Here is a 12436-nt window from a genome sequence, read left to right as displayed (position 1 = left end):
TCAAGTAATTCATTCATTCATTCATTCATTCATTCATTCATTGATACCAAATTGCGTCCAGGCACTGTTCATGGTGTTTGTGCTATATAGTGAACAGGATGAACAAAGATGCCTGCCCTCATGGAGCCTACGTTCCAACATGAAAAAAAGTTCACCTAAAATAAAGCATTTACTTAAGTCTCTCCCTCTTTTTATATCAAATAACATAGTGCCTCATTCAATCACATCAGACTTTTATGTGCTGGTAAAGACCCTTCTATATTTTTTTCTGTTTGATTTTATCTTTTACTCACCCTGCCTTTCTGCAATAGAAATTGAATGTAATATTCCTCTCATATAGGAGGCAGACACTTACAGTTATCATTAAAAGCTAAGCACAAAATTACAATTACTATAATGGAGCAGATTATTTTTACAGCTAAGCAGAGTGGCAATGATTAGCTTTATTCCTTGTTAACCAGATGTATAGTAGGAATGGTATAACTTTTGTTTTTTGGCTACTGCAGACAAAAACACCCTCCATGATAATGGTTGGTAGTTTAACTTTCTTCCTTACAGGTGGTTGAATACTCATAAAGGCCCAAAATAAAGAATTTTCTTTCAGGAGTGAATTTTGTTTGGATATGACTTTCTTTGAGATAAATGCAAACACTAAATGTATGAAATAAGGAGAATTTGAAAGTTAATGAAAGTAACATTTATGAGAAAAACATGAACTAAAATGGTGGGAGAGAGAACAGAGAGAGATTTCCTGGATTATCTTTAGCTGAAATGAAAGGTGGACTGAATGCTTTAAAATTCTGCACACGTATCGATGGACGAGGGTCCTTTCTTACCTGGCTGCCATGAGATCCAGCAGATGCTGCCACCGGTCATTGACCTTTCCGAGCTTGTATTCAATCTCAGAGGCTTTACTTTCATGGCTGGCTCTAGCAAGTCGTTCTCCCATTTGTTGGAGCTGTATTTTGTTCTCTTGGGCAATAGCAATTTCCTCTTGATAATCCTGCAAGATAAATAGCAATCACAGAGGTCAGAAAGCATATTCTTGATACATTCAGACCAGTTCTACTAACAACATGATAATGATAGTTTTCTATTGCTTTGAAATGTTTGGGCATGAGGCACGCTACGTGGATATCTGTCCATGCATCCAAGACTTACTGGAACCTTTATTTTCATGGATGCAGAGTTCCGATTGAATTTTTATAGAGATGTTCTATAGGGAATGGGGGTTGCTTTCTATTTACATAAAGCGGGCATTAAAAAACAATAAAAATATATACATAGATACAAAAGATACAACTGGAGGGATTTTAATGATGGAAAATTATACCTTATTACTGAAATCACCAACCTGATGTTATATTTAGAATCAATCCTTATACAAATAGCTGCCAAGGAACTTAAAGATGTGTATGTGTGTGTGTGTGTGTGTGTGTGTGATATATATATATATATATATATATATATATATATATATGCATAAACGTATATACGTGTATATATGTCAATTGTAATTTGTACAGGATGTTTTAAGAGTACCTTTATTTTAAAGAGATATCCTCTAAACAATATCAATATTTTACAACACATAAATCAATGGCAAATTAATTCTCAAGAATAATGACCATTAATCTTAGAGAATCAATGGGTCTCTAACCTTCTTCATTTACCCAATTTCTGCACTAGCTCTTCTTAAAGATTGTTGTGGATAAGCAGATCAGACTCCTTATGGTGTACTGCAAGGGACAGGCCACTAAATGGTATGATTAAAGTGATGATGAAAGGACATATCCCCTCTACCTGTACCCCTAATCAATGGTCCGCTTACTCTCCTGCCATAGTGACAGGACCCAATCTTTCAAATCAACCTTTTCATTTTTTTGGCTCAAGTTATTATTGCGCAGCAAATATTATCTCAGTAAAACAATATGTGAAGACTAACCTTTTCTTGCGCTAATGTTTGTGGTAACAGGGCTACCTCTCAAGTCATTTACCTAAGCAAAAAAAGGCGCCCAAAGAAAGAGAAGAGCCAGTGAAGTTTTATTCTATTCCAGTATTTAGTGTTCTCCTCAGTCCCGGTACCCTCGCCTACCCTCCTCTTTATGTTACTTCAATAAAATGGGATTCAAAGACCAATACATTGGATGTACTTTTTAACAGTTATAATATTTCACCACAAATTTGAGATAATTTTATGGAGAAATGTTTATTGCAAAGGAATTACTCCAAGCCTAAAATAGCAGTTACAGTATAATAGTCCTCTTGCACTGACTTTTAGATTAAAATGTTTTTAAGTGCTAATGCCAGTAGACAGCAACATTAATTGCTCTTTTCCAAGTTGTCAAAATTACCACTCCTTGGTGTTATTTTCTTTTTACAAAAGAGGCAGCACAAGAGACTTCTTTTTAAATCCCATAACTTATGTTATATACAAAATAGCGTAGTTAATATTTTCAAGATAATTCCTAACAGGGTGTCAAATACTGTAATGAAATTATCTGTGACAAACTAAAGGTTTTCAAAATTTTCAATTATGACTGTATTTCACTCGAGACAGTTTTATCCATGCCCCTAAACTAGGTACCTTACATTTCATGAAGAAAAACAATGAGACTACAGATACATTTAGCCAAGATGTATTCTATAGCAAATCTCACTATACTACCTACCTACAGTACATTAATCGTGTCTAGTGGAACATTCTATGAGACCCAGAAACTAGCAAAGTGCAGAGCTCTTAACAGATGCTAAAATGAAATCTATATCATCACAGCCCACATTTGAAAGTTTTACGATATCAAACATACAGATGCTTATCTTTACAATTCGCAATGTTATGCAGAAACCTATAAAGTAAGTTATTAATATTACATGTTGGCTTTGGAGTATTTTCTTTTCTCTATGTATTTACATGGATTAATATAATTTTTTCTAATAACTGCTTACATTTCCTTTCAGAGTGAATAGAACTATAACTCATTTATTCAATAAATCTTGACTGAGCACTTATGAGAATTTGGCATAGCTCTGGGTGAAGGAGATACAGCAATGAACAAAAGGGACAAAGTTCCCGTCCCCGTGAAACTGGGACTCCCACTATAGACAGATAATGACCAAGAAAATGGGGAAAACACATTGTACATCAGATATGTGCGAATGAGAAAAAATTAAAATAAAATTTAAAAGATTGCTCAAAACAATGTGGAAATACCACTAAAATTCAATAATATTTTTAAATACTAGTAAATTTGATCAGCTCTATATAGACATAAAAATGTTCTGGATCCATAGGAATACATAAAATACTTAAATAATCACACATAACTTGAAAATAACATGAAGCCAAAATTCGCAGGAAAGTCCTCAGTCTTGTGACTATTAATCATATTTTATAAAGAATTTTTTTCAGTTCTTCTCTAGTGCTGTTACCTTTCTAACAACAGAAATAAAAACACACAAAAAAACTAATACACGTAAATGATTCCCACTAAATAGGTAACTAAAACCCCCAAATATTGAATATTATCTATCAGCAGAGAATCTATTTCATCACAAATAGAAAATATTATCGGTGTTTTTGAAGTAAAGGAGGCCTTTCCATGCAAGTTTATTTTATATTAAAAAGGAAAAAAAAAACTTTTATACTAGCGAGCTCCTTTGGCAGGAATGTAATTACGAGCAAGGCCCTCTCTGTACCTATTAAAAGTACGCCCAAGCATTAGCAAGAGTAAACATGTGTAGGCAGGCACCCCGTACCTTCTTGAGCTTCTCTATCATTTCTTCAATGAGAACGTCTCCATTTTGGGACACTTTGCTTTCCATCTGAGTCAGCCACTCACAGAGCTCCTTGTTCTTCTCACTGAAGACGGCCCATTCATTCAATCTCTCGCTTACTTGCTGCCGCCTCAGGGAGAGCTGAAAAGTTTAAAACGAGAGAAAATGCAAGAGGATCGTCAGCAAGGAACTCATCCCCCGAGGGAAACAGTCAACAAACTCTGTTGGGTGGACCACTATGAGTAGCAGTGCATCCCTTAAGGTATTGTTCCCTGGGGCACTGCTGTCCGCACAAAGGTTTCCCAACAAGAAGCTATGACAGACAGGCGGGAGACCTTGAACCCTGTAGTTTCCTCCCCAAGAGCCACAGGTATGTTCACTCAGTTCAGGTTCGTTCACTCATTTCACATTCTGAACAATCTAGCTTCACACTACAGTTGGTTCTGTGTAGATATTATAGGCTCGTTGCCACTTTTAGCAAATAAAGTAAAAGAACAGCCAAAGAGCAGTGAGTTTACCTGGGGTGGGTGGATACTAACAGGAATGGAAAAGGCTGAGAACACACAGGTTAAAAAGTTTGGGAGACAAATTTCAGCTATGCTACACTACTCCAGGACAGTGCAGGTGATAAGAGCACATTTCTTCCTTCTCGAACCCCTTTCCTCCAGAACTCGGACAGCATGGTGAACAGCAGTTTGATCCGCAGCACCTCTGAGACTTTGAATTTTCTGGTGGATGTGACTTTTTCCTTTCCATTCACAGATCATGAGAGTCAGGAGCGCAGCCAATAGTTTAAGTTCTAGTGCAACGATGTGCAAGCTGAAACTATAGTTTCCTAATTGAGACGTCTCAAAGCAACCATTTTCCAAGAAGAGACTAGAAACTCCTGCCCTTGAGACTTAAGATTAACGGGTCTTGCTATGTGTAGCTCTTCCCTCTTCTCCCAAATCTTGGTCATGGACAAGAATGAATTCTAGGGCTTTTCTTATCACCTGCAGGAAAGATGACCACATAATAGAAAACACAGTATCTATTTCTTTGAGAGGTAGGTATTATTATCCCCATTCCAGAGACAAGGAGAGAGAAGGTTGGCACGTTTGAGGCATCTGTTTATAGTCAGTATGAGATAGGACCAGCAAAGCTGGAGCCTTTGACAGAGGTTATCATATAACATGATGGTCAAATATCCAGAGGCAGGTGAGATTCAAAAACAGTCTTCATCACTTACTAATGATATCACTGGGGCAAAATTATTCATCTTCTGCAAGCCTTACTTTCTTCATTTGTAAATTAATCTTTCATCAGTTCCAAAACTCATTAAATAAATGTTTATTGTTTGCCTTGTCCTATGTACTGGAATACAGTACACTCACGATACAAAACAAACAAGAAAAATAATTTAAGAAACTGACCGGTAAATACCGGGGGTGCCAAAAAAATGTATACACTTTTTAAGAGATGTTATCTATACTCAAGCAGTAGTTCGTGGTACCCAGAAGTGTCTGGACGCTGATGGTAACCACTTTGAGCACCTCTTGTCATTGCAGAAGTCAAACATGACTTGTATTCATCTTTTGTTATCAGTATATATTGAGTATGACAATTAATACAGTTTTTCCCATTCTTTTTTTTTTAAATTTATTGGGGTGACAATTGTTAGTAAAATTACATAGATTTCAGGTGTACAATTCTGTATTACATCATCTATAAATCCCATTGTGTGTTTACCACCCAGAGTCAGTTCTCCTTCCATCACCCTATATTTGATCCCCCTTACAGTTTTTCCCTTTCTTAAAATGTGGGTACATGTTTTTGGAATGCTATGTGCATCTCTCCTGTTTTAACACACGTCACGGAAGTGTTGCTTGCATTTGCCTGCATAGAGCAAGAGCCAAAAGGGAAACAGGTAGACTACAAGCACTGGTTGTATTCTGGCGCCAAAAGCTTTTCAAAAGATTTCAATTCATAATGGGGACAGCATTTTCCTTTTGGTTTTTGAAACTAACATGTAGGCTGTATGATAAGGGAACACTACCACCTCTTCCTTTGGATTCAGTTGAAACTCTCGCATTATTTATCAGCTTAGCACATATTTACGTTTTCTCAAGGGTCTAACCTCACCGCATTGCCAACAGCTGACGACTACTGGCTAAAGCCTCCGGAGTGTGAGGCAGCTGAACAGGAAACACATCCTTTCCTACTTCAAATATTTTTACCGTGACAATTTGAAAACCACTGAGCAATTACAATGATGATATATTTATATCTCAACTAGAATTACACACAGATCTACAAACCAAAACAGGGATAAAAGCAAACATAAGCTATGGTTTCATTCACACAGGCGCAACAAACCACTGGGTGAGGGGTGGGGTGCACATGTGCAAAGAGGAACTTTTACACATTAACTCTGCTCTGCCAAGTTTACTTACAGCATGTCTTCCTCATTCTCATCTGCGTCCCCGTTCCTCCTGCCTTGTCGTCAACTATCGATGGGAACATGAACAGGCCACTTGCTCTTTAGCAGAGGGAGGGTGCCATGCTTAATTAAAGCTTGTAACTTTTAAAATGAGACACAGGCACAAGCCCGTTTCCTTTTGTGGTTTCATACTTGATCGAATTTCTCCGGAAACACTAGCTCAAGAACTCGTAACTAGTCTATGTTCCTCCTTAGAGTTGTGTCCTGGCACCTTCAGTGTGACCCAGGACTAAACTCTTCCTGGTTTAAATCATCTTTCTTAGGTTGAAGTGATGGCAGAGAAGTACGCTTTAGCTTCATGCCTTAAGACACTCAATAGAGAAATATTCTAGGAACATTATATATTTTATATCAATTTGCTTCTTTTTTTACTTTAATCTTAGGCCACTCACAGGTGTGAGGGATTAATCTCTTCACAGCACATCATATGATCAACAGCAGTTTTCAAACTGTATTTCCAAACAGACTATTGCCTCTCTCTATATATTTATTTATATATTTCCTTTTTTCTTTATCCAGTTTTATTGAGATATAATTGACATATGACATCGTGTAAGTTAGAGGTGTACAATGTGATGATTTGATGCAGGCATATATTGAGAAATAATTACCACAAGATTAGTTAACACACCTATCATCTCACATAATTATCTTTTTCTTTTGTGGTTAGAACATTTAAGATCTACTCTCTTAGCAACTTTCAAGGATATAATACAGTCCTATTAACTGTAGTTGCCATGCTATACGTTAGATCCCTAGAATTTATTTGTCTTGCAACTGGAAATGTGTACCCTTTGTATCTCATAATATATTTATACAGTTCCAGCTTCCTACCTCAAAAAGTGTTGCATAATAATAATCATAAGTTCCAAAATATTCAGAAAACTTGTCATTATTTTACATTTAGAGGAACATACATCTGAAGACATAAAACACATGTCCCAAAGTATTGTCTAAATTATTAACAGTACACATAAACATTTAGCTGTTCTACGCACTGGAGATAAAAACAAATGATCTTTGTCCTCAAGGAATTCATAGTCTTGAAATCAAGTCACAGCCGTTAAAAAAAGAAGAAAGGAACAATGAACTGACCCATGATGGCACAGACTGAAAGGGAAAAGGAACTCAAAGGAGCAGAGAAACACTGAGGTCTGAGCATCACGGGGGCTGTGGAATTTGGAAGAGGATGCGTCAGAATCAGATGGGAAGGAATAGTCAGTCTGGGCAGGAAGAATGGCCTGAGCAAGTCTTGGGGTAGAACAGTTCATGGCAGGTTTGGGAAGGAAATAGGAGCCAATAGGAACCAAGAAAGTGCTACCTCTCTGAATGCTTTACAGACATCAGATAGCAGGAGAAATGGATCTAATCCAATACATTTCACATAATATGCTGAAAAGTATTGCCAGCAAGTAGTGCTGGACTTTTCTAAATGTTAAGAAACACAAATGAATACAGCTCATAAACATACCCGAACACTGCTGGGATCGTTTTCAATTATGTGCACCACCAATGTATCTTTTGTTTATATGAAATGCCATGAAAACATCCTTATGTTCAAAAACGTGTATAATTTACTGAGCAGTTATGTATTGGTTTTAGATGGAAGAATTCAGAAAAGGAGAACATATTGAGATGAACATGATCACGCTCCACGTGAGTTTCTCATTGTCTTCACGGAGATTGTGGCGCTCTGTGAAAGGTGACTAACTTTAAAGTCTGTTCGTCAGTATGTTTAGGAAAATCACCTCTTAACGTTTCTCCCTTTTAACAGTACAGTATATATTCGTAGGAAACTTTTCACACATTTCCCAAGGGCGTGCCAGAGTTCTCCTCTGGCTCATGGCCTGAGAAACACCTGGGTCTTAACCTAAACACACACAGAAAAATTTACCTAACGACAAATTTCTCACTGATGTCACATGACTCAAGAGGCTATGAGCCTCTTAAACTCTGTTTCATGTTTTCTTAAACATAAAGAGAAGCAACCCTGCCTTGGAGAACGTGGGGAGGAGGGGAGAGAAGAGATCTCTAGGAAAGCATACTTGTCCTGAAATGGGACACACAAAGAGGCCCCCTCCAGAGGGAAGCTCCTTCCTGGTCCTTCCCACACCTGCTTCTCCCAGCCAGGCCCTCTGCCTGCTCCCCTCCTGTGCCTTTACTCCAGCGGCAACCCTGTCCAACACACCTGCCTGACTCCTCCACACTAATCAGATGCTTCCACGCCTCATCTCAGCACTCAGTCCCAGATTTATCCTCTTCAACAAGCATTTTCTTTGTCCTCTGCAGTCCACACGACCCTTACTTGGCTTATATCTTTATACAGTGTTCTAACTTGTTTATACCCAGTTTTCTTCTCCACTGTGTAGATTTTTCAGGACCGATTTTCATTTCAGCTCAACCGTAAACTTGATAATAGCGACCCTTACTATAGCTTGTGAAACTCACAATAATTAATGTGACTGATTCATGTAACAAATATGCATCACAGCCTATTGTGTGCCAGGCAAGGCGACCAGGTACAGGAAGCAACGTGACACTCAGGGCCCCTGCTTCCTGGAGGGAATGAGCTCAAGGGCACACTCAGAGCTTCACTTGTGGGCCTTTAATCAATGGGATTCCTTTTGCCTCGGATGCCTTCTCATTACCTTCCCACCAATCTTTTCCTTTCATTTCCATCAAACCCAATCTGCATCTCTTTGAAGGTATTGAGCAGATAGAAGGTACTTAACAAATGAAGGAAGTATGACCAAAAATGCTGTGAACCATGGATTATTAAAAACAACCATGGTAAATCAACAGCAACAATGAATGTGCCATGTACAAAACCAGCTCCACAGTATTATTCAAAATGGCAAATAAAACTATTGTTTTTCACATGTGTAAAGTAAGAAAGAGACCGCCTACCTAGCACTGTATCTACCTAACAAAACCACATCCGTGAACCACAAAATTATGTTTCCTCTTAAAAGTATTATGCCAGCCAGTGAAAGAGAAAGCAAAAAAAATCCAGGTTGACTGCATCTCAGCTATAATGGTAAGACATAATTGTATTCTTCTGAAACGTTTTTGTAATAACCACAGAGTCCTCCCTCTGTGCACAGAGCTAGGAGGCGGGTCCCAATGTGGCTCAAGTCATTGACCTTCCACATCATCTCCCAGAGTCCCACCTTCCTGAGCGAATGCTGAGTCCAGCATTGGTCTCACCTGGCGGCATAGTTCTTCCCACTGTCTTTGCAGAAGCTCCACACGCTCGTTCAGGATGGAGATGTCATCGGCACTGATGTGGGTACAAAGGCTGTTCTTCAGCAGTGTCAGCTGTGCCAAGTCCTCTGTCCAGCTCCCCACTGCATTTTCCAGTTCCTAGATTGAACACACAAACTTGAATACCCATCAACATTTCTGAAGTGTATTTGGAATAACCTTCTTGATACAATTACCTTTGCAGCCCACTCTGTTTGAACATCTAACTTGGTCTCTACTTATTTGCTTCCTACATAATTTGACAATTTGCCAAGTTCCCCTCATAAAACACCAGGTTGCTTACAGAACCTTCCTTCCATCTATTTACCATTTCATTGATCGTCTTTGATCGTCTTTTCTACGTTGGAGTTTCATCACTTCCCTGAGCTTCTTTAATTTAAACCAACTTTGTAAACTCGGAACCCATCATTTGTTTTTGTCCCGTGTTACTGATCATATGAATGAAATACTTTTTGAAAACCTCAGACTCCTATATTGAACCTTCATTCAAACACTATGAATGGCTACATTCTGTGATACAGACTTACAATGTAACAGCTGAAAAGATCTGTTGATGTTATTACTCAATTTAAATTAATGGGCTGAATGCATTTTCGGCAGAAGCAGAGATTTCTTTAAGTAACTGTAAAAATATCTGTCTTCCGATCTTTATCAAATAATTTAAGAAGAAAATTCATAAAACAATATTTGAATGAGTTAACATTAGTTTGTTTAATGTTTGAACAGATTTTGCAATTCATGCTTTTTGCCAGTTCTTGAGGTTTTCAGATTTCAGCTAATTTAGTGCATAAATAGACTATTTCACATGGCTTTTCCCCTCTCTTTTTGTCTCTTCACACAGGAGGCAAGTTTCCAAAGGGAAAGGCAATTAACGGTACTGTCTGAGGCTAACTTCCCAGGCAATTTAGGCAAACAAGGTTTCAGCCTGAATTTTCCAGGTAATTGTTTTGTTTTGCAGCTAAGGGTGGTTTGGGTAAAGAGTAGCAGAAAACTGAACCAAAATGCACCCTTTTCATCTCCAAACTTAATAGCAGGTCATGCTTGTAACTGTTGTGTATTCTGGGAGATGAGGTCCCATGGTAACAGCTTTTGGCTAAAAGACCAAACCATCCAGGTATATTAAATATGTAGCGTTTCTGGTTATATGCATAGACATATTAAATTACCATACCAATGTAAAGGTTTTCTGCTTTTTTTAAACAATTTCTAACCCCAACTCAAACATCAGATTTGGTGTATGGATTAAAAAAGTACCACCACCACCACCGCCAGAAACCGACTCTTTCAGACTTACAGACTCCATTAGAGGAGTCCAGGTGGTAAAAATAAAGCCTTTGGATTGTGGCAACTTTGACATTTACTAACTTTGAAAAGTTATTAAACTTCTAGAAGCTTCGGTTTGCGTAACTGTAAAAGGGAAATAGCAGATTATCCTCATGAGTTGTGTTCATGCCATCTGAGGTAACACTGATATCGGCACTGGCACACAGGACTGGCCTAATAAATGCCATTCTTGTTTATTGGACGTTTTCTTGAATCATTTGTTACAAATTTATAATCACAGGCTTGAAACAGCGCTTTTTAATCTCTGCATACTTCTGAATTTATACTTCAATATTTCACTCGCCATCCATGATGTAAACTATAGTACCTTTGATTTTTCCTAAATCTTCCTCTTTCAAGTATCAAATAATTTTTTAAAATTTTAATATCAAAGAAATATGCTGATATCCACACTTTTGATGATTCCTAGACTTATCTAAGAATTGATCTTTCTATAATGCTTACCTTCTTAGCCAAAGTGAAGCAGAGAACTGATTACAATCCAAATCATTTGAGTATGTGGGAAGTTTTAAACAAAATTACTCAAGTGCAATAATTTGCAAATGAATGGAAACACAAGGACATGTGTAATTTGGGGGGAAAAGGTTAAAGGTAGTGTTGATTTGATCTGCATATTGCTCCACAGAGAACTGCTCTTCAGTCACCCCACATGGCCCTACAGCTGTGACTGGACCAAAGCCTGAAGCAACTAAGTCATGTTGGTCCCAGCGAGTTTATGATGCAGGGAACGGTGTGCATTAACTACTGATTTGCTTCCAAGTGTGATGTGAGGTGTTGTTCATAACCTTTAAGTAGTTGGAGCCATGAGTAACTAAAGGATGGAGGCTCTGTGCAGTAACTGAGATGAGCTATCTACAGTTCCTGTTTTCCTTACAGTAGAGTGTGGAGGGCAGGTGTGTTTCTCCAGGGCCACTGTCTGCAGAATTTCCAGGCTGCCCCTCCTCACTCTCCTAGCTGTAAATGGGACTCTTCTGCTAGAACGACTCTCCAGTGAGGATGCTGTGAAAAGATTGCTTTTATTGCAATATACCAGGAACTTGCATGGCCATAGGAGATGGACTAGATTACACTTTCAAAGGCATAATTACAGCTGTAGCACACGGGTAGGTGACAGTTAAAAGCTCACTCCAGCCGTTTACCTTGCAACGCATTTGCTCTGCATGGAGCTCTTCGTGGTGATCCGGTAGAGGTTGGGAAAGCTTCTTTTTGAAAGTCCGTAGTTTCTCCAGAGATTCAGCTATGCCATTCTCACATTTTTCCCAGTCCTAAAATGGGAGGAGAAAGAAATTTCAAGAATTTTTTTTTTTGGTAGTTCATTGGAACAAAAGTAAAACAGTCTTCTTAATTTCCAGAGGAAGACTTAAAGTTACATTGAGAATTTAAGTTCACTGATATAAAGTCCTGTCCACATCCATTGTCGTGGTGGGCAGTGACAGAAGAGCTGGGTTCTAAGCTGGCTCCTACTTATTACCTATGTGATTTTCAGCAGGGAATGTGCTCTCTCGGGTTTTCTGATGGAATAATACAGCTTACAGTTGCTGGAGAAAGCTATGGATGTCAAGGCACCAACTG

General features: G+C 38.3%; 1 protein-coding gene across 23 annotated transcripts in view; it reads right to left on the bottom strand.

Annotated features, from left to right (window-relative positions):
* The window catches only part of SYNE1 (spectrin repeat containing nuclear envelope protein 1), a 414622-nt gene that overhangs the window by 53074 nt on the left and 349112 nt on the right, over window positions 1-12436 (bottom strand). For 22 of the 23 annotated variants that reach the window (XM_088795370.1, XM_088795376.1, XM_088795381.1 and 19 more), the window contains 4 exons: window positions 12004-12129; window positions 9464-9619; window positions 3760-3918; window positions 837-1003 (listed from right to left, as the gene is read on the bottom strand). In XM_088795370.1, coding sequence (XP_088651496.1) covers window positions 837-1003; window positions 3760-3918; window positions 9464-9619; window positions 12004-12129 — 608 coding nt within the window. Of the gene's footprint in view, window positions 1-836; window positions 1004-3759; window positions 3919-6209; window positions 6322-9463; window positions 9620-12003; window positions 12130-12436 lie in introns of those variants that run through there. The other variant, XM_088795389.1, reaches the window with a different exon arrangement.

This window comes from Rhinolophus sinicus, chromosome 2 (assembly GCF_057876585.1).
Source record: "Rhinolophus sinicus isolate RSI-liver-muscle chromosome 2, RSI-T2T, whole genome shotgun sequence".
In the NCBI taxonomy this organism is placed as follows: Eukaryota; Metazoa; Chordata; class Mammalia; order Chiroptera; family Rhinolophidae; genus Rhinolophus; species Rhinolophus sinicus.
Note: the sequence above shows the minus strand (reverse complement) of the source record. Positions and strands in the feature narration are given on the sequence as shown.